The sequence below is a fragment of the Varroa jacobsoni genome, unplaced genomic scaffold, assembly GCF_002532875.2.
Source record: "Varroa jacobsoni isolate VJ856 unplaced genomic scaffold, vjacob_1.0 scaffold_1111, whole genome shotgun sequence".
NCBI classification, from domain to species: Eukaryota; Metazoa; Arthropoda; class Arachnida; order Mesostigmata; family Varroidae; genus Varroa; species Varroa jacobsoni.
Window position 1 is genome coordinate 215,835 of NW_019214013.1, and position 23,053 is coordinate 238,887.

General features: G+C 41.6%; 1 protein-coding gene across 1 annotated transcript; it reads right to left on the reverse strand.

Annotated features, from left to right (window-relative positions):
• Window positions 1-1,622: 1,622 nt before the first annotated feature.
• Window positions 1,623-23,053, reverse strand: LOC111266734 (uncharacterized). The gene is made up of 6 exons (XM_022844456.2): window positions 22,837-23,053; window positions 12,622-12,940; window positions 10,220-10,531; window positions 8,857-9,977; window positions 7,480-8,712; window positions 1,623-7,367 (listed from the first exon to the last, which is right to left on the reverse strand). The coding sequence occupies exons 2-6, from the start codon at window positions 12,722-12,724 to the stop codon at window positions 6,648-6,650; spliced, it is 3,489 nt and encodes a 1,162-aa protein (XP_022700191.2). The 5' UTR covers window positions 12,725-12,940; window positions 22,837-23,053; the 3' UTR covers window positions 1,623-6,647.

Here is a 23,053-nt window from a genome sequence, read left to right on the forward strand (position 1 = left end):
GCTGGTTGTCAAAACGTCTCTGTTGAAAAGGTTCTTTGCCTAAAAGGCACATTTGCCTAGGTAAACGACTTAAATGAAAAAACGCCCATTTAGTTAGAGGCAAAACATGAACACTTCAGTAAACCATTGTTAATAACAAGTTTAGGCTGAATTAAGAGCGTAAGGCCCCTGTCAAACTTATATTGCTATTTACTGCACAAAGTTAATTCTACATCCACTGGAATGATATGAATATATTGCCGTTGTTACCCTCGTAGAAGATTTTCTCTCCATTCATTCTCTCCATCCATAATTGAAATAATTTCAAAGAGTTCAGTCAGCAAATTGAGATAGGCCTTAGGTTTGTAAGCGGTGTAATCGCAGAGATAATACTATTTGAAAATAATGACTTCTCATCTTATTCATTGCCAAAATAATAACAGAAATAAATTCAAGTAACACTTTTGTATTTGTTTCTTTTTGTTTGATGTCACTGATAAATAAACTTCATTCCGTGCAGCATGCCAGACGTCCAAAGTGAGCTATATGCTCTTGGCTAAGAAAGCTCTAATTCCAATTGATTATCCGCTGTGTTCTGTCATAGCCATTGTGTAAGCCAGCAAGCTCGGGCTAAGCCGACGGTGACCAATGTTGCGGCTCGTTCTTGGCCCTTTCCGCAGCCAGACGCGTCTGCCCCTTCTCAGTGCTTGCCCATACAAACACACACACGCACGCACACACAGTTTCGACCGTTCGATGGCGGCAGTACCGTCGAGTTGTCGAAGAAGAGTAGGAAGTAGTGGTTTAGAAGCAATCAAAACATGGGCAGCTTTTCGTCACCTCTTTCGGGCTTGTCGACCCTATCCTGTTATCTGTCCTGCCCCGCTTAATACTAACAGGAACGTTGCCACCGTTTTTACTTAAGAAATTCACCACTTTCCACCAGTGTCTGTGCGCACAGTGGCATAGCCCAACAGCGGCGATGGCTCTGCTCTAGGTTTTTGGCTCGTTGACCTTCAAGGCGGCGACCACAGCAGCAGAAGCTGCCACCGCCCCTGCCACCGTTGTCTGTGGCCTGCATTTGCTATGCGTCAGTAGTGATGCTTCCCACCCAGCTAGAGAACGACAACAACGGAGAATAGGAAACACCAAAAGAATGAGACATCGCCAAAAACTTGCCACACGGTTCAATTATGTCAGGATGGCGACTCTCGTGAGTCACTGCTCCCCTGGGTAGGGCGGTCAGTACTCGATACTATTGATGCCCCCTATTTACTAAACATATCTTCAGAACGGTATTTTTACAGCGGGCCATAATATTCTCATCCCTTCGTTGCCGTCCTGCAAGTGTCATGCCTCCCGCAGCTCGCTTCAACGCTCGTACGTCTCGTACGTGATTCATGCGAGAGCAAAGCTTATGGCCATTTTCAGAAATGTTATTGGGATTTGTCTCTCATTTTGTTTCTGCTATACTAAACGCTGTAGAATAGGCTCTGCGCTGGTAAAAAATAAGTGCTCTTAACATGCACAATAGGCCTAAAATACATAAGAAAATGGTAAAGCATGAAATAGCTGCTTTCGTTAGAGACAAATCAGCTTTTTCGTGGCGGGTAAATAACAAGCAAGAAAGACGAAAGTAGCGGTCCTAGTTGGTTTTTTAGGTGCTTTTTATTTATTATCATTAGTATTCTTATAACATCGTAATAGTTTACTGACGTTATTACAATCTTTCTGTTTCGGGTGTCTTAACATTACGCAGTTCTGGCATTTTACTTATTTATATTGGGTCCTACTTATGCGTTGGACACCTAAATTCTTTTTAACTATTTATAATAGTGTTCTCTGGATTCAGTATCGTTTTGTGAAAGGCTTACCTACTTCTATCTGTATACTTTAGTAGACTTTGCATGTCGGCCATTCCGAACGCCAGCCGTCAAAATGTTCCTTTATTAGATAATCCGTCACTTCATTCCTTCAAATTATGTTACTGCCTTTGTTGTCGTCTACCTGTGCTGCCATTACTTCTGAACGATCGCTATTATCAATTGTTACCGACAATTGGTCTCCAATGGAGCTTTCAGTTTAAGATTAAAGGAAAAAACGAAGTATTTTGGTGGCGTTAATGAAATATATATCACACAATACGCATTTATAGTGAACATTTAGACCTTCGAAAATCACCATTCCGGATACTCCATATTCTCAATGATGGTACCACTTACAGGCAAGGAAAGCTTTTTCGTATTGATTACCTTACTAGATTGCAAATAACGTTCCTATAGGCAGAAATAGTGAGTCTTCCACTAACTTTATATAGTTCTATTAAATAAACTCAGTAATTATACGAGATAGTATAATATGGTGATGATGATAATGATGATCCCAATGCTATTTGTTACAATTATCATAAAATTAAAATTTATCAAAGCGTTCCTTATTTCCAGATACAAAATATCAACGTACGATTCAAAAGTCTGGGTGCGAACATCGAACGCTGAAGAGGCCAGTGCTATGTAGTAAAACTTCGGGACGGTAATATACTTGCTCTGCCTTGGCGTTACGACCATTGATCTCTGCCTTTAATGATATATTGTCTTCTATATAAAACGGATACTTCTAAACCATATTTGACACTTCTTAAGTAATTTTTTTTTGCCTCTCTTCTGCTTCTCAAACGTTTTAGGACCAATTAGAGACCCTACTAGATCTGCTTAGTTCAGCAGGGCTGTTCTGCTTTACGAAGTGCTTCTTTTGATTTGGAAAATGTCCGATTTAAAGAAGTACGTTATAGTGATGCCTATTTTGATATTGGCAAGCATTCGTACCTAATCCTTATACACATTTTTCAATGAATCCTGACGTTGGTTAATAATCATGGTGGGATAAATGTTCTCATTGAATTTATACTACGAAAGAGGTGATTTGTTCGATGCGCTTCGGCGACATTTCCTCTGTTACTCGTTCTATTCCCTAATGTTTCGTAATAATGCACACATGATGAGCGTATGGTATTCGTAAATCGGCATTTCATTATAACTAAATCCTTGTTCATTTATTTCTAAGTATATATATATATATATATATACGGTCAAATCCCTGTGCGTTTATCGGGCACGCCATGTGTGTGAGGGTGTATTATTTACGTAGGGACAATGATACTGATTAGAATATTGATAGGTAGTAATTTTACGGCACGTCCTGAAAGAATGCTATCGGCACTCCCCACTAAGATATGCCCCTTGCATGGAAGGCAAACAAGATCCTCGACAAAAGCACGTGGGAGGGGAGATATTTTTAAACTTACACATCTTCCGCGCCTATAACGTACATGCGAAGCTGGCTTTTGACTGATTGTCGTAATTCGGACATTCGTAATTTATGCTGTTGGTATCATTTCATTGAATAGCGTTAGAAAATAGGCCAAATGAAAGAAAAAGGACGTTACTTTGTCTGTGTCTGGTCACTTCTCTTTCCCGACAGGGCGAGTCTTATAGGGAAGATATTTTGAATCGATACATTAACACAGTGGTAAAGGTTGACAAGCGAATTGTGCCAATGCAAGCAATAACATTTACCAGCGAATAGGAAGTTTCAGGCATTGAGGCACATATGGTTTGACCCCGTCATAGCTTGGTGGGTGACGCGTTTGCCCGCTAGTTAATCTAAATCTGGAGCCGGGAGCCAACCATCCGATAGAACACCTCGGAAGCTCGGAAATATAGAAGCACCTATGGTTTAGGCGCTGTACCGGTAAACGTTTCGGACGCTAGTCTAGCCGTTCGCCGTCATTGCGACACTACCACGTACAATCACATCACAGCAATAACTACCCTATTACCTTAAGGTCTTAAGAGGTCTTACCCTATTACCTTAAGAGTCTGACAGCTCTTTGCTTACTCCGTAATTTATTGATCATTTAGTTCATTTGCTCTGGCGAGCATTTCGAAGACCTTCTAGTCGTACACACGCAGGTAAGGCACTCAAGCGGATGGTGCATAGGGGGTACCCGACCGGTCCGCTGATTGAGTAAGGCACAGCGCGTGATGCCAACATCGAGTGACGCTGTCTATACATTTATACTATCGAAGGTAGAAACATAACAAAAGCCATAATTTCAGATATTTTTATGATTGAATGGTATTATTCTGTACTTTTTATCAACATAACACTTAATATCGAACAGCGTTCGACCGATTCCAATCATCGGTAGTATAGTGGTTCGGCGTGAATCTGTTTTGCTTGTATATGCTAACATCCGCTGAGGTTCATGGAATAGTCACAAAATAATATATTCATGATTTATATATTATATATATATATATAGATAATATGATTATATAGATATGGTGCGGCTTTTTTGTATCGCATCGATTGTTCGTTTTGCTGAAATGTATAAAGGCATAATCATAAAGTAACTTTCGAAAATAGATGTAGTTCAGGATTTTAATTCATGTCTTAGCTCCGGCAATCGATCGTAGAAATAGCTAAGAGCTTCACAGCGGGCGTGTCGAACTCACAGATCCTGAATAGCTGCTTCGTATTTAACAGAACTTCAAGGTGAACAGAGGAGTTCTATGGCGGGAAAATTTGAGTTTATCAACCTTCTAGACTACTCAAAATCGATGTGACGGCCGCAATAATCGTTGATGAATACAAGGAATAGCCAAACACAACGCATACATTATGTATTGACTTTATTTTTTTCCTACATTAGCGAAAAATGAAGCGTAAACGGCTTAATGTGTTTTTCCATTGATAAGCACAAAGTCGAGAAGCGTACACTTTTTTACGAATTACACGATATAAATGTGAGAAGTGACTCTTTCTTTACGATTTCATAGCAAACTGAGATGTTTAGCGTCTGTGCTCAAACCTCAGTTACAGTTAAGCAGAAATGATATCTTTCGGTTCAGAGAATGATTTGCTACCTCGTCATGTACTACCACAATAGGAAACGGTGAAACACGAAAAAAGGCCAACTACAAGTTCGAAAAAAACAAATGCAATTTATATATTTATATGGTGCTAACATAATTAAGTGATGCACAGCTTTAAATGTTCGGGAAACCATAACCATACTTTTCATAATAAATGCAAAGATTTCCACAACCCAGGACGTGGTTCATACATCGAAAGTTTTTCGAAGATATCGATTGAAATAAACACGCCCAATCGTTGACAGGGAGACAATATACACCGCGAAACGCGCAGTTAACGTTTGTAGAGGTTCGTAACTAGCTTTGACCGAGATAATTATGAATCGTTTCAGGATTCGGCAAGAAAACCATGATTCAAACTCGCTACTATGAGAGGCCATTTACCTTGATGTTTCGAAAACGAGAGCGCACGTAGACCTTATCATATTTGTGTGCGTGTATGTGTTTGTGTGTACGTGTATGATTGTTGTTGCATTGTCACGCATCATACGTGATAACTAGTAAATCAATGACGCAAACTTTGTGATGAAAGTCATCAATTGTCACCAGCCGCTACCATCAGTAATACTAACAATAGCCGTTTCATGCCAGTCCAAAGTACTTTTTCATTAATTCACTGACGGTTAGATCGTTATGCAATACGTACCCGTAAAAGACCTTTCAAGAGATGTCCACTACCTGCAATTTATACGCGCAGGTGGAACAACTGGTAGTAAAAAAATATTTGGATTTAGTTATGGAAAAGAGTTCCGTTTAGCGTACTCGAAGGGGACCGCATTGAATAGTATAGCTAAGGAAGTCTCGATCTGACTTAATCTCAGACATACGAGCTGTTTGATTCTGGTCCTAGAAATAGACTGGTTTAGGTGATAACAGTATTATGCTTTTGAAAAATAAAAATAAAGTCTAGACATTGTGAAGTTGACACAGCTAATATAATAAAGTGTAACACAGTGACTGAGTTTTAATAGAAACCTCTTTTCGACTAGGAATCATCATTGTTCTATCTGAGTACCAGGCATTTCCGGCTATCTGGCAATCCGAAATTTTGGCAAAAAAACATACTTCGTAAGTGTTTGCCTTACTACCAGGTTTGCCGAATTCTGCCTAAATTCGACGACATTAACTTGTCTGTTCACGAGTTTTTATGTCTATGTGAACTGGTGATCATCGTTGTATCGACATATTTACAGACAAATAGGTCCTAAAAAACTAGAAAATATCACGGGTTGTGCTACTTTAAGGCTATGCTGTAGCACGCGACACAAAAAATTATAGCTTCGCCGAAAAGAGCCAGGTGTCAGGACGCGGTGTCAGGACGCGGCGTCAGTAACAGCTTTTTCGTATGGTCCCTCTCAGCTCTAACTCGAACCGAGTCATTGTAAGAAATCAATCAGGTCACTCTTCTTGTTTCCTCATATTGCCACCTCGGCTGTCAACGGCATTCTTCTATAAAAGTGAACTTACCCCTTTCCATCTACGTCACACCTCACTACCGACGAATACAAACGTTCGAAGTATTATAGTGACTCTTCCTGGAGGAGAATTTGCGTTTTTCGCGTAAGTAATCTGGAGAGAGTCTGTTTCCGTTCTGCTATACAGTAGCCGCCTGACGCCTGCACACGCAGGTCCACTAACCCACAGGTTAATGCATACATTCCTAATTCTCGTTTTTTTCGGGAATGTTTACTATGCAAAGACGATCATTCCTTCCAATCCCCGTAGAGCCTCTTATGTGGATGCCTTGACGGCTTCTTGCTCAGCTGCGCCTCCAGGGCCCATTTCTATAACGTCATGCTCATACACTCTACCACCATTGCTTCCATTGTTGCTGCTGTTGTTGCTATTGTTGTTGTTGTTATTGTTGTCATCGCTATCCAGGGTGTGCTCCGACCGAAAGTGTGACTGTAGAACAGCCGACTCCACAGGCTGAAGGCACACGAAGCATCGTGGACCTCCGTCACCTTCGGTGACTTCGGCAGAAGTAGAAACTGTGTGTAGGACATGTAGATCGTGGACGCGACGGACATGTTGAACGCATTCTTGTGCCTCTTTGAAGAGTTTACAACATATCACACAACGAAACGGTTTCCCTCGCTGACGAAGATGTTCCGTAAGCGAATCTTCGCTACGGAACGATCTGGAACAGCATGGACAAGGTACACGTAATCGGTGGCTTGGAACGTTCACAACCTTGTTACCGTTAGAAGTTGATGCACGAGTGGCCATTAGCACGCTTCCCCGTGCACGGGTAGCTTTGCCAAGTTTGTCGTGCTTACGCAACAGGTGGCGCTCACAGTTCGATTTAGTTGTGAAATAAATCGGACAATGCGGACATTTAAATGGTTTCTGTCCCGTATGAGTTAGCAAATGACGGCGCAAAGAACTTGTCCAAGGAAATTTTCGGCGGCAATATTTGCACGACACGGAGTTTGGTGAATCTTTACGGCTCTGAAAGATGGACACAGGAAACATGATCTACGATATTAAGGAGGCATGGGATTGACAAACCTGGTGACAGAATATGCTGAATGAAGAATGATTATGCGTGTAAAGGACTTACCCCATTATTATGTTCGGCCATTTCAGTGGTACCCTTTTTCGGTGTGATCTCGGGGTCCGTTCGACTAACCTTCACTGCCGTCATTTCTTTCTCATTTTCCCCAATCATATGTTGTAGCATAAGATGCGAGTTCGCTGCATTTAGCAAAGCCGAAACTGACGCCAAATCTTGCTGCTCCTGTTCATCAAAGCGCTCATCGGATTTTTTAGCATTCACGAGAATCTTTAACGCTGTTCGAGTTTTCTCAGAGAGAATGAATGTCTTTGTGAATGGAACACCTATTTTTTTCCTAACTGGCTCATTCGTGACCTTTGGAAAAACGACTTCATTTACAGGGGACGTCGTCGGTGTTTCAGGGACGTACTTTGCCGCTGTAAGAATGGCATCAATGAAGTTATTCTTTGGTGTACAGGGCACGGGCTTCGGGCGTTGGGCATCGTCCTTACGACTGAGATCGAGAGCGTGGACGGCGAGATCAAGCGGCTCGTCTTGTGGAGGAGGGGGCAGCTCGATCTTGCCAGGATGTTGCTCCTTAACCTTCTGATGAGCTGCCGGAATCACAGTGACCTTGGCCTCTGGTGTCGCGAAAGTTTTCTTGACCTCGACTTCAGCGGTTTTCACCGTCGTAAGTACGACAGGTGTAACGGACTTGACCACATCAATAGCGGCTGGGGACATCGTTACTTTATGTAGCGTTCCGATAACTTGATTCACCGGACCGAGGATCACAGCGGTCGGTTTCAATACTTCGGGCTTTGGGATCGTCTTTGCTTGACCTTTGTGCTGCTCGATACGTGGAACAATGTGGTCTGAGTTATGATCATCGTCCAAATCATCGACTTCAATATCGTTTTGCTCGTTAACAAGATCACTGTCGTTGTCGAATGTCAATGGTACAGGAGGGTCCTGACCACTAGCCTCGTCCATCGGTAGTGGCTTGGAGCTCACCGCTTCAGAAAGTTTATGCTGAAATTCTGGGTGCTGCTTAAGCACATGACGAATACAATTATTCTTTGTAGAGAAGCCCAGTTTGCACACGATGCAACAAAAAGGTTTCCTACTGCATGAATTATTCAAAGAGCGTAGATGGTGTCGAAGAACGCGATTAAATTTGAAGTCCTTATTGCAATATTTGCATACGGTGCTTCCCGAATCGCTGTGTGCCGAGAAAGTGGGAGATAACCGTTGGCTCTGCATATGCGGATTGTATTGCATAGCGGACCGGATTTCAGCCTGGAACAGTGGAAAAAAACCATTCTAGCAAGTCGCCATTCATCGTTTGAGGACCAATTGAATGTACCGGGATTAGATCTGCAATAGTAAATACCGTACTAGAAATAGGCTGATGATAATACGAGTATCGAAAGAGTCACTGACCTTGGTCTGTTTGTTGTGTCGTTTACGTACATGCCGTTCACAATTTGCCTTTGTAGTAAAGGCATATTTGCATATTGCACACTGAAATGGCCGTTCACCGTTGTGCGTTCGAAGATGGCGTACTAGAGTGCTCTTATCAGTGCTAACATACGGGCAAAGCGTACACGCGAATGGCGCATTTACGTGTATCTGCAGGTGGCGTTTGAGCAACTGGACGTTCTTAAATACCGTTCCACACATGGTGCATGTTGAATCGTCGGTGTCGCCCGCTCCAAAGCCCAGAACAGTCGAATCCGTGAACGAATCACACGAGTTCTCTGATGTCGGCTCTCCGACACTAGATGTTGACTTTACAGCCGGTATTGTATTAGCTAAACTAAGAAGTGTTTGGACGTCACTTAGATCATGTCGTGGAGTTGTGTTCGTTGCATGAAGGTGCAAGGCTGCCATCAAGCGCGCTTTGTCGTCAACAAGCTCCCGATGGAGTTCTGCCTGATGATTCTGTAGATCAACGCTTGATACATAGGAAGTTCGGCAGGCAACGCAGAACGTCTGGCGTTCGTCGTGTCGTTGTTTGTGGATGTCCAGGGCATCCTTCGATGGAAATGAACGGGCGCATCGCTCACAATCATGCTTACCAGCGATTGAAGGACAACGGCGGGGTCGACTGTCACATTCTACAGCGCAGATGAGGCTAAACTTACTGCAGGAAAAGTCGACATGGGTAAGATCTTCGAAGCTCAAATTTTCGGAGCCCTCCGTCTGTTCGATGCATGTGTGTAGGCCATTGATGAGTCCAGAGTACGAGACGCAGCGAGCGAAACACTTTGGACAAGATACTGGGGCGTCATCATGAGCCGTATGTGCATGCTTTTCCAAAGCTGTTTTGCTCAAAAAAAGACGTCCACAAATTAGACAGCGAAAATCCTGGGGCGCAAGCTGTCCATGAGAAGGCTGAGTAGTAGAGGTTGGTGAGCCGTGAACAGATGGATGCACCTGTAACAATTGGCCATGCACGTGCAACTGGCTAATAAGAGGCCCAATCAAAGGAGCACCGCTATGCGTGCGCATGTGACGATGCATGTTGCCATTTGTGGTAAAAGCCATCCCGCAGATCTTACCTGAAAATAGATAATAGGAGCGTAATGGACATACACTTTAGAAATTTTTGTTAACATCGATTTATTTCGCACTGTGAGCACATATGTGAGATTTGATCTAAACCTAACCAGATGACTTTCAATAGCTTGATCTTATAAATTTCCTAAAATTCTACTATTGTGGACGGTGAAATCATTGACTGGGAGGGAGTCAGCCGTAGGGATCGCTAGTTCAAGCTCTGCCATCGGCATGTGTCTCTTACATTTGAATGGACGCTCGCCAGAATGCACAAGCATGTGACGATCGAGGCTGCTGGCTGATGAAAGGCTTTTTCCGCACTGCTTGCAAGTATGCTGAGTTGGGTTGAGTTGTGAACTTGTGCACGAAATAACATCGTGCACTCTGCGTAGGTGGAGCGACAGGCCGTGGGCGGAGGCGGCCGCTTCACCGCAGAGATGACAGCGATTTATCGAAAGCGCCGGCGCTGCTGATGCTGCCCTGGTAGATGGTCCTGAGGAACATCCAGCTGGACTACGTTCTGGCTCTTCATTACTGACAGTCCCATAGTCCGTATCTAGGAAACGCATGGACGCACCTTCGTGTATATATATAGTTCTTTTATAGTATAAAAATGATACAGTACACTGCTGGGTCTATTGGGGTGACTGTACGGTAACCGAAGAACTCGTTGGGACAGTCCTCTCTTATTGGCCACTGAGTATTATTTCTATATGCGTACGCTTATTTGAGTACAAAAAGCATTTGGCTTGATTTCGTTTAGGATAGCAGTAGATGAATAGGCATTAGTATCACTTTTATTATGAAACTAACTTTTTGTGAAGTAATCAGCCGGCGTTAGTATTAGTTTTATAGGTTTTCGTCACGCGGTTGTAATTATTAACGGCGATACTTCAACACACTGATAATTTTACTGCCATAACATTATATATCCTATTATATATATATATATATATATTGACATAAGAAGTAGATGGGGCATAAACTCGTATATACTCGTGGTTGCTTTGAGTAACTTTGGGACATTTGCGGATTTCGTTGTTTCTTTAATTGACTCATCATCGTGGCGCGTTAACTACAAGCATAAACGAAGTATCCAAGCGTATCGAAAGTATAGCAAAGGAGCCCTTGCGTGAGCTCAGCCCCGTCAAAGCAATATATATAAACGCTTTTTGAGAAAGGCATTCATTTAGAAGATCTGCCTTATACCCTCACAAGCGCTTAATTAGATGTAACTACAACTGTTAAAAATAAATGTACCTTCTCCTTTACATTTAGGGATCTACATTAGTAGATCCGAGTATCACAGTCTACTAGATGTACAAACGTCAAGTTCTAAACCATTTTAATTTTTTCCCATAGGGTTAGCTCTTGAGGCTTGTGTATTACTTCTGAGGTACATCTGAGGTAAGATAAAAATATTGTGTGGTGGCTTTTTAAAAATAAGCCTGCCCACAGGATGCTGAACGAACCTGGATCCCAGATTGAACGGTTCCAGCAATATGATTGATATTTCCATTTTATATCTAGGTCGACTATGCAAAGGTGAAGTATAACGTTAAAAAATAAACAGTCTGAAAAATCATTGACTATCTATGTGGCTCCGGTGATCAATACTTTAAAGAGAATCAATCCACTCAATCAATCCAGAGATCAATACACTTTAAAGAGAATATATATATAATTCCTGCTACGCATTTTTGTCACGTTTGTTCGTTACAGAGTACAGGTAATTCCATGGTATCGGGTTGGTTACCGACGGTTACAGAATTAATTTAAAAACTAAAAAAAAAGTATTGGACTTATAGCGGGCTATATTAGAAAAAATAGCTAATTTTGCACATCGCATGACTAGGCAAAAAAAAACGTAGTGTAGGTGACATTTAATCTATAGGATGAGCAGGAATCTATAAAGTGGGTGATTCTTCAATCTATGTCTACCCTTTCACAAAATAATCTCGATCTTTTTAACTTGCCTATTTCAAGTAATTTAGCTTGGGTATTTTTTAACGAACCGCTGGGCCAAATCGAAAGAAAACCCAAAAAACCGATAGTCTTTAACGAAAATGAAGTTGCTTCCTTATTGAAATAATGCCGTGGACGATAGCTTCGGCTTCAAGTGCAAATAAGCCTTCCACTCCATGATGTTTATTAGGTATAACGATCACAGAATAATAGGTTTTTCCTTTCCGAGCTGTGAAATAAATGCTTGTCATTGTTTTGCTTTCAGGTGTTTATCCATAGCAACGGGCAGGAAGACACTCATCAAAACATCCTAATATGTCACGGGCACTTACACGTTTGACGCTTACACTCATCTACCACATTTTAAAGTCCTTTCAGATATGATGCAATTCCATTATATACGCTTAATCTCTTACACCGAACCCTATGTTCGTTGACCTTTCAGACCTTGCACACTCTAAATCCATAAGCGGTCTGTTACACACATAAAATTTTAAACTAAATTATGAACACAAAGAAGTAATTGCACACGAATTATTTGCGCCAATAAAAATGATATACGGCTTTTCCAGTACTCTTCGAAAAAGGCGAATTTCTGGAAGACGGTAGCGGTGATAGCGGGCACATTTATCATCCATCATGTTACTTCAACGAATACCTGTTGCTATTCTTGGTACTCACCGGTGATAGTAAGCCTCATGTCATCATCATCTGATTCGTGGCCTTCGAATGGGGAGCCAGGTCCGGTTCGGGTGGCCTGGGCGCGTTCTGTCGTTGCTGCCATCCCGGCTTGTAGCCACAGTCGCTCCGACGACCGAAGCTCAACCGTTCTCTCCTAGGACCGCCGAGTGCGCTCTATGCGAGATTTAGAGTTCAATCCTTAGCTTCTGCTGCCGTTGCTGCTGGAGTTGATCCCAGCTCTCAAGGAACAACGACGAGCGCCCTTTCCGACCAGGAGACACTGCGCAACAACGGCCCGAAGCCACTCCTTTTCCTCCTCCTATAAACACAGGCCAAACACAGCACCCGCACTGAGTGTCAAGAGAAAGACACAAATGAAAGCAAGTAAATATAAGAAGACAATGGGGAAAAGACGTAAAGGAGCAACCGCACTTTCGTCACAGAGAGGAGACATTGATAGGTCGGTCCTCCGCTCGGCCTCAAAAGACAAAGCAATCTTGTGACTCATTTTTTGAAGATGGCAATGGCAGTATAAGCCAAATGAAAAAACGAAACGGGGCCGGACGTGTAGAAAGACGATCTCTTTCCTTTCTTTGCCTGCTTTCATCTGTCTTAGGTATCAACTAGTGAATATAAGCTCCATTACTTCAGGCCTCATTGTAGATGTCTTGCCTGGGCGCTCCGAAAGATCCAAGTGAGTTCTGGGATATAACGATGTCGAAGTATCCGCACTGCAGTACTTACGTTAGAAATTTCGACAGCAACAACTGTATTGCATAATAAATAACAACTGTTACATGTGAGCAGATAGCCTACGTTTGTTTGCTTGACAGAGTCGTTTCTGGCCGGATGAGTTGATGGTAAACTGCTCCGAATCTTCGCTGTCGTTCGTTGCTTGACGAAAGTTCAAAAGATACTCATAAGGATGGAGAGCGGCTACCTTGATCTCTAACGGCGGGAACTTTAAACAGCAACGATGCTACCAAACTTTGACCCGTCATAAAAAGCTGGCACTGTTTCAGGTAGATTCAACTATTCACTGTAACTTTACTTTAAATGGGTTCCCACAAAAACACCATGGCCTCACAGGTTCAGTCTGAATACGATATATTAGAGATGGGGACGGGTCGAAACCTACACGTGCTATAATGCGCAAACGCAAATCAGCAAATTAAACGGGGTAGAGACAATTACTGTTAACCTGATACTTTGCTTATGCCTCTTTCAGTAACGTATATGCCTAATATATACGTAAAGTCCACTGACGTTGGCTTGCCAAATATAGCTTCGGCTTACACCATCGTGATTCCATAGTCATCCAGCTGTAACCTCTAACGGGTTCTGACTTTGATAAAAACGAGGTTAATCTGTTCCTTTGGGCGATACTGGGTAGGAAGGGGGCAGGTATTTTCGGCCTTATGGAACCTCTTTTATTTAAACGCCCTATTAAAGAAAATCATAATTACACATTAGAAGCAAGTATTAGCATAAACACGATCAGTTATTGTAATTGGTTATGTTTGTCGAACGCCCGACACGACCGGAAGTTTTAACCGGCTTCGTCTTCCTCACTATTTTATATGAATAATCCAAAATATAGCACTAAACACGAAAATATAATAGGACCAAGATCATACTTCGTCTTCTAAATTTTTTCAAAGTAGGCCGAAATGGTTTGTGTCTCTATGCGGCGCTATGTTGGTTTGAGAGGGCCAAAAGTTTCAATACGGTTCAATAATGAAACTGACATGTTTGATCAACAGCTGCCTACTTGCTACGACTATTAGTAAGGAATATCCTATAAAGTGGCCCATTTGCTTTGATAGCCCCATGGACTTGTGTACAACGTGTTCGTGGACCCGTCACAACGACAAGCGGATTACGTGTTAACGAAATACTGTCGTTTTATGTTGGCAAGGCGGAAATTATTAGATATGCCGTACCTGACCAAACAAACAGGCCCGAGCATAAATGGCCATGCGTCATTTCAATGATGGCTTTTGTTTAAGTATTGCAGATAATGTGTTGAAGGCCTGATAAGTAGACTGATCATGCAATCCACTAGAAGAAATAATCTGTTTAGGGTGATAATTTCGCTCTATGCCTGTACGGCCACGATTGACTGTAGTCCTTCTGGGCTTGCCACTGTGACGATGAGGCACGACGTCGTCCCCCAAGAACACCACATCTTGTTTATTATTACACAAATTATATCAACTGTAGCTTGCAAAACCGGCGCCGTTTCTTAAATTGCCAGTGATTCTTCGGTCCACCCAGATACTACTCTCGATTACATAAGCGCTCACTTAACAGAGAGAGAGTGCGAGACGTAATGCTGTTATGTGGTCCCGCGATTCGATAAATTTATTCGATCTTAACAACCTGTCATCGCCAATAATGGGGACGCTTGCTTGTTACCTAGAGTATTATCTCGCCTTCCAAAGTGGCCTAATACCTCTTAGAGGTAGTGCGGAACTTTCTACCAAAGGCCTCCCCTTTTCATAACACGCTTGACTCTCTCCCTTGACAGCGGAGATATTTGTCCTCTGCCATTCTGGTTTCTACTGACAATTGATTTCGTGGTAACTGGAGGACGTAGTGCATCTTGAGATGAACAAACAATAACTGAAAGAAATTACTATCATTGGCCTGAAAGGACCCTTAAGGAGACGCCCCCACGTCTCTGCCTCTTCCAAACGGAGTAGGCACAGATAGGCTGCTACTAGAAACATACGCCAAGAGAACGCCCGAATCCAGGCAACCTGAATCGCACCGCATCTCATCTATTGATAAATGTAGCCGTATAAATAATACACAGTGTAGCTATTGAGATGACGCTATAGGATAAAAGAAATGTCTGGCGAAGAGACAAAAGAGCGTCGGTATTGACGCATGGCATTAGGATATAGGCGTTTTTATTCATTTAGGACAGGAATGGAGGGTTGTGATCTAAATAGGACACTTTCAACAAATAGATGGCATTGATAGTACTTTGTTTTTTAGATATTCCGTAAACACATTCAATTTTTGTTGAAGAGTATGGTGGTGAGTGTCTTAAGGAAAGCTGTCCGCACGAAGCACACAAACTTCCGATTATTGAAAAAAAAGATAGATAACAAGAAATATTACATGTACACTCGTATTGTATGTATAATACGATATGTATATGTGTCTGTATTATCTAAAGTCGTAAAAGTTTTCAACTTTTATCACTACGACCAAGTTATCAATGAGGCGAATAAGCTGTTAATAATAGTTCACGCGGTTGCGTAATAAAATAGACACGTAAGTTAATGAAATTAATGCTTTTATGGCAGCTAATTGAAAATGCCCTCCTGAAAAACTGATTTCGACTTAATCAAAATACACAAAGTAAAAATCTTTAGATACTGTCGGTTGGCCAAAAAGTAAGTTCCGTTTTGTTTGTTGGCGTGTATCTAGAAACTACTTATTACTGTCTCTGTTTTATATCGGCATAGAGACAGATCCCAACCGTTTTCTATTTCGTACGCTGATCGAAATGGGATGTATCTCCCACATCCAGGATGTTATATTTGGTTTATATTTGGTGAAAGCACATTTAAGCTATTCTGTTAACTATAAAGTCTACCTCGTAGACAACACGAATAATCCAGGCTATTTCGGAAAATTATTGATTCCAGAAAATGTGGAACAAAATAATAAAAGTACGAAGAACGTCCATCCTTGCAATCTCAACTCGAAACGAACTTTCGCAAACGCAATATATATATATATATATATATACCGCGGGTTTATGCGGAAGAGAGGGTGCTTTCGAATGGTATTTACAAACAAAGAAAAAACAGTGGGTACATAAAATAGAAAAAAAAAAAACAGCTTTAAAAAAGCCGACATGATCTTTCGACCCCAACACAGTTTCGTATTAGATCGGTCGACCTATTCTTTCACTGTTCACTTTATAAACTCACCGAAGGCTCAACTTTTACTCTTCGAATTATAAAGTATATTTCCTTTTTCACGAAGCTTCTCTTCTAATGACTGTATATTGCTAATTCAATATAGTTGAAATCCATTCATTTTACCTATATAGTAGCATATTTTTCTATTTGCTCTTCTGCTAGAGAAAATCCGCTTGGGCCATACCCCCTGCAGCGCTGATAAATGTTCTTGAGAAGTCATCATAGATCAACATAGCCAATTTAAATTTCAAAAGCAGCGTCAAATTAGCATCACCGGGCCGTTGTGGCCAACGAACTAGTCACAATTGATGTTTTAACGATTCGGTTATGACTAGCAGCTGTCAGCTCGGAATCCGTTCGGCATCTTATGGAGGTCGGTAGGCACATGGCAACGAACGATCATGAGGTGGCCAGGGGGAACAGCTGCAAAACGATACCAATGCTCCTCCTGGAAGCACACTGCTCCCCGTAGCCTGTTACGCAGCGAGTAAACAGTCATTCGATCGCACTACGGCAGTCTCGGTCGAGACAACCAAGGCCCTTAAGACAACCCACGAGCGGTTTGCTTGCCAAATGGGTAGAAACCCGCGAAACAAACCTCTGCAGTAGGCTATGGAGTGATCGACGGAACAAGCCAAGAGCGACGACAAGCCACCAAACCCAGATTGCCGATTGGTCATCTATAATAGACAATCAAATCAGGATAAGTTATGAAAAGGGATAGCAGAGCAGGCGGGCTTACATAGCTTCCTATAGATACTGGTGCTATGCTATAGCTTCAAGCCAATTGTTTGCATGTCGACACAATGCAGTACGGCTGTGGTTTAATAGATTGAAATTCCTATTCAAAATGGCAGCAGTCCTTGATTTTTCATCGATATGAGATACTTTTAATTGTAAAATTAAGCAATAAATCTATACGATATACTTGCGCTCCGAGAATAAAGCAGTACTCACATTTACTTCATGGCTATTATCAATCGTCAATACGAAACAATATCCTAGTGTGTATAATTACTGCCGATGTTTGGTAATTTAAGCTTCTGTTTGTTGGGTCTATTTTGTGTCTAGTCTTACTTGAACCAACATAGTAAAAAGCAGGTTGAAACCCGTCAAAAAACGGAATACGTATTTGCTTATGAATACCTTACGATATATTGAATAAATAAGCAATTTGTATCGAGGAAACGCTAAGGATCGTAAGCTAGGTGGCATGCAATGTTCGTATTGTACCAGCAACTTCGGAGTAGAGCATCATCTAGATGGTGGATGACCTGCGATCCATAGACATGCCCACATATATCAATTTACCTGTAGACAGGGAGGCATTCAGAGGCTGCTCCGGAGTAGCTCCGTAGGGGTCAGGTAGTTCTGAACCGGCGGCGTTGTTATGGCAACCTTGTGGCAAACAGTTGTCGACTGCCCCCGGGCTCCGAACGGAGCAACGGGAGTGCTGCTGCTGCTGCTGTTGCTTTGAGAACTCCTTTCAAAATGGCACCAGTAAAATTATCTTAACCTCCTCCGGCCTCACTACGGCTCTCGGGAAGCTAGATGGAAAAAAAAATCACATAGAGCCATATAACAGAATTCCTATCTAGATCGACTGAGACGACCGGCATCAAATGAAGGTCGCGTAATTTTTTACGGACTAAGGAAACCTCGTGTTAATAGGCTAAGGCTATTGTTTTCGTTTTTTAATTAACGCTGCCCGTTTTTGCTTTATCAGTGAGTAATGCTTCATGCTGGAAAAGCAACAGGAACGGGAAAGGCCATTCTAGTTCTCATTCTAACTGCGCAACCTTGTTCTTTGATGACTTTCGTCCAAGTTAGCTGGCCGACCAAGTTAACTTATCCTGACGCCTCTACTAACTAACTCAGATATAGTTTATCGTCCATATGAAACCTCGTTCGGAAGCTACTCCTATTTTACTGGACTGTGTCCCGACATCAAGAGGCGCTCCGATGCGTGTGGAAACCTAGTTATCAATTTCAATTCACCAAACGTTCATAAAATCAATAAATATATGTAAATAACTCAAAACATTCAGTAATACTTGGCTAAATCAATCAATTAAATTTTTTTATCGAGGATATGCTAAACCAAATTAGCGAATTCAATAACAAAATTGATCTTAACCGAATAATAATTATATAATAATAATTTTAATTTAATTATTTAAATTAATGCCTTACTCGAAAATTTACTACGAAATCGCAAAATAATAGTGTTATAACTGTCACTTAAAACGGTACAAAATGGAGTCTGCTAATTACAGATAAAGCCGGCTTGTTATGCCAATTTTTTTCATTTCCGCTTTTTACGGCGAATTGTCGTCTCGCCAGTGGAACCGAACGGACGGCACCTGCTTCGATCAATAGGCAGATCAGCTCGCACCATTCGTACGGTATACACGGCTAAAAAGACCCATATCTGAGAGTCACATAAAACGCAACTAATAACAATAGAATAAAAGAACAAATAAAAAAAGACGTCCATTATTAGACTAATACCGCGTCCTTAACATATGACCTACTGCACAACAGATTCGAGCCACGTAACGAATTTCAGAAACTCAGACGTTACGGTAGCCGTTACACCGATAAGATAGCGGTCTCACAAGGGTAATCGTCTAACGATAACCTAATAACTATCAGCCAGTTAAAATTGCATGCCATCTTCTAGATTGGGTCTATGTAATGGCAGCGGGTTACCAACTGGGACTCACCATTCGATGTCCTAAGGTTTAATTTGTGGCATTTTCGCATTCGCCATAAGGGACTACGAGTAAACTTTTAAGATAATTTGAATTTACTCTCTATTTTACTGCAATCAATTATTCTACGGCTCTGAAATGGTTTCTCTATTGTAGTCAGTGTTACACGCAGTCTCTGCAACAACAAGCAAAACACCTCTGAAATCGAGGTGTTTTGCTTGTTCTTACGATATGTATTTGCACAACTGGATATAACAAACTCGATTTTCAGTTCTAAGATACTCGATTTTTTTTTCATTCCATTTCGAGGTAAATTTTTGAAAAGTTGCTTCAAAATCTGAATAGTAAGCCACGGAGATGGGATCACGGAGTTAGAAATACTGCCCTAGCTCGTTTTTGATTATCGGTAATTCAGGTCCAACGAACAGCGGGATGGAATGTTAGAGCCAATGCTACTAGTCAGGCAACACAAACTATTCACAGCTGTTTGCAGAAAACGATGTCGTATTCTTCAAATAGAAGAAGAATTATCCCTAATAATCACTTAGGGAGGTAATAGGTCTTCGTCAGTTAGTTTCGGTACTAGCATTAATTATACTAGGTTGGCCTTCTACATAGTGTAGCTTAAGCCCTATGTCTTATAAAGCTTAAGCCGCCTAATGGTTGTAGATGGTCCTCGAAGGCCAGCCTCAATTATATGCCTGTTGAGACCTCGTAACGATGCACTTACAGGTAGCGCATTACATTGGGCAAGACCCAAATAGGGGCACAGATAGATCAGCAGTTATTCCACGGTGTGTAACTAATATATTTTTCTTTTGAAGCTCGAGCTTGGCTCAAGCGCACCTAAACATCATCGTCTGTAAGCATAATATATTATGATTCGAGTAGCGCACATGGATGATTATTTCTTACCCATCAATAAACCAACTGATTTATAGCCATACTCTTCCTCGCTATCCTTAAGCGCTTTCTTTTACGTAGTACATTCGGTTCGTACCGTCATAAAATCTTTAAGGCGGTGATTTGAAAGCTCGTGAGCCTTTCTTATCCGTCATGTCTATGTTCTAAGGGAGCTTACTTTGGAAAAGCCTCGGAGTTAAGCTTCGGTATAGCGAAGTTCCTGTTAACAGATGAGGTGGACGTCGCAGAGACGCCTACGTCTGCGGGCACAGTACGAGAGACACGGAGATAATTCGACTTTTACGTTTGCTAATACATCTGTATGCAGCGCTTCTCGTAAACAGCTAATCCACAGAACACAACAAAAAAAAATAATAAGAAACTGCCGTAAGGCCGATAAGGCGGTCGGAAGGAAAGGTCCCATTTTTAACATAATAATGCTTCAATGTAATCAGTTTTCGTACCCACGGTCGCCTGGCTTTAGGTACAAAACTATCAATATCTATAGAGAAATAACATTTTCGCAGGTTAAAGTCAACAGAACAATACCATCGGCCAAAGGTTTTTAATTAACAGATGGGCCAATAGCCGGCAAACGTTATAGATTCGGCTCGCTACGTGTTAAAATATAGAGTAATATCGGCCGGTTGCTTGCCGGTATCCAACAAGCGGTCTTATGCAATCGCATCTGGCAATATGGACGAAAGCTTTCATGCAAAGATATATAGTGCCCGAGATTAGATACAAAGACGAAATGCACCCATTCGGAAGACCAGTAACGCTTGAATCCCACATAACACATTAACAAATCAGCTCAGTCATATTCGGTTCGGTTTTTTTTTTTTTTTTTTTATCAAATGAGCGTTTATGAAAAATTGCCTGAAAAGCAAAGGACTAAGATCGTGAAGTAAGGCAGTCATTCTTCCGCAAGCAGTATTCAAGTGTTAAAGAAAAGACCAAAGGAACAAGCGTATAACAATATTAGCTTTAAGAGGCTTAGTCATTACTAGAATTCTGTAAAATGCTTTAACAAACACAAATTTAAGAAAACGTTTAAAATCATCTCTAGTACGTTTACATTTGTCTTCGGCATCTTGCAAATGGCGGCAATTTGTCGCGAAATTTGCCGCGGGGTAATGTTTCAATTCAGTGCGTAACGCATGAGCAGGTCTCGCCTTCGTACCTTTTTCTATATCTAAAACCTATTTTTACCGTGTGTCCGTTGTCTTAAGGGTGTTTTTTTGAGTCTACGGAGACCTTTAAAACACTTTGAGCTTTGCATACTAACGTAGGTAGGTAATGTGTCGGTCGCCTATTCCGTCATCTTTAAGGCTTTTGTTTAGTCGTCTGATGTCGCCGGAGTTGACACCGTATCGATCAGCGCGGCGAGCAGACTCCTGTCCGAAGACCTGCGCGCGCTGCCCGCTCGTAGAGAACGGGGACAGCAGCTGATGTAGTGGTCCTAGTAGTCGTAGCTGTAGTACTAGTGCCTGTAGGCGCAGGAGCGACAACACCTAGTGGAACCTCGCGGTTGGTAGAACAGCAATAAGCAGTCCAGCAATCTGAACAAAGTATGAACCGCTCGTTGGCAGGCACCAACAGCAGCTCAGAATTGCTCACTACTATCCATGGGCCATGATTAGGACAGGCCACCGTTTCGGCCAAAGAAGTAAGTCAGGCCTACTCAGGCCTTAGGCTCGACCTCAACCTCACCCGCTTGTTCGCTCTGACGGTTGCTGTCTCTTCGTCTTCCAAGCGCTTGTGGCTGCTGCTGTTGCCAACGTGGAGTGAGCGGGCAAGTCAGCCAACTCACGTTGAATCAGTTCTCATTTTATGTATCTTACTGAAGGTATCGCTATATTATATATAAAACAGCTTGTATTTCTGACCTTCTGATTACAACTGCTTAAGCTAACCTGGTATATATATATATATATATACATATATATATATATATGCAGATTTGTGTATACATGCATGCTCATAACTTTTCAAGTTTATTTTGAAAAAGAAGTAATAGGTTATATATTTATATAATATTGTTATATGTGTAGAGTAGGTTACGTGTCCTTTCTTATCGATGTTACCGTGAAAGAATCAACGGATGCAGTAAACTTTTCCCACAGATGTAACATAGATTAGCGAACGCTGCTATTTCCTTAAATGAAAGACACATCATAAACGCTACGCCCTTCATACTGAACCCTCTGCGACTATGTTTCACGCACTGATTAAAACAACGTAATTTTTTTTAACGTTCTGAGAGCCGTAATATTTAATTTCGGCTCACAGATAAGAAAAAAGTAGTACCAAAACAACCTTGTAAAATGTCCCAGACAAGCGAATTTTTGACCAATGTATTGGCTAAGGACTGCGTCATAATCGATATCTCGGCTTAGCAATCAATCTTTTGAAAACAATTGATACTGTTCAATCAGTTGAAATCTCAGAGGCATCTTTCATAAGTATGTCACCCTTCCTGTTAGGGAGATTTTTGTATCTGTATTTTAAATCTGTAGATATTACTATATATTTTTACACACTGATATTCCACCTGGCTACTCATTACATACGAAAATAGGCAAAGTAATCACGTACAACGCAACTGAAAGGTTTAAAATGCTGCTAAGGCCTTTGTAAAATATACTACAACTTACCGCGCACGATGTCCATGAGGTTGTGATGTTTCCTTATGGAGAAAGTTTTTTACTTCAGAACTTCGCAGTCCGCCCGCAAACAAATAAGTTCGAAGGTAATATACTTTTGGGGGAGTGATAGCCTTTCAAGCAGTCGTAGGGGAAGTATCAGGTAGACACGGGATCTTCCGCTTGCCAGCGGCCTTATGTAAAACCCATAGCGTATCTCTTCATTATC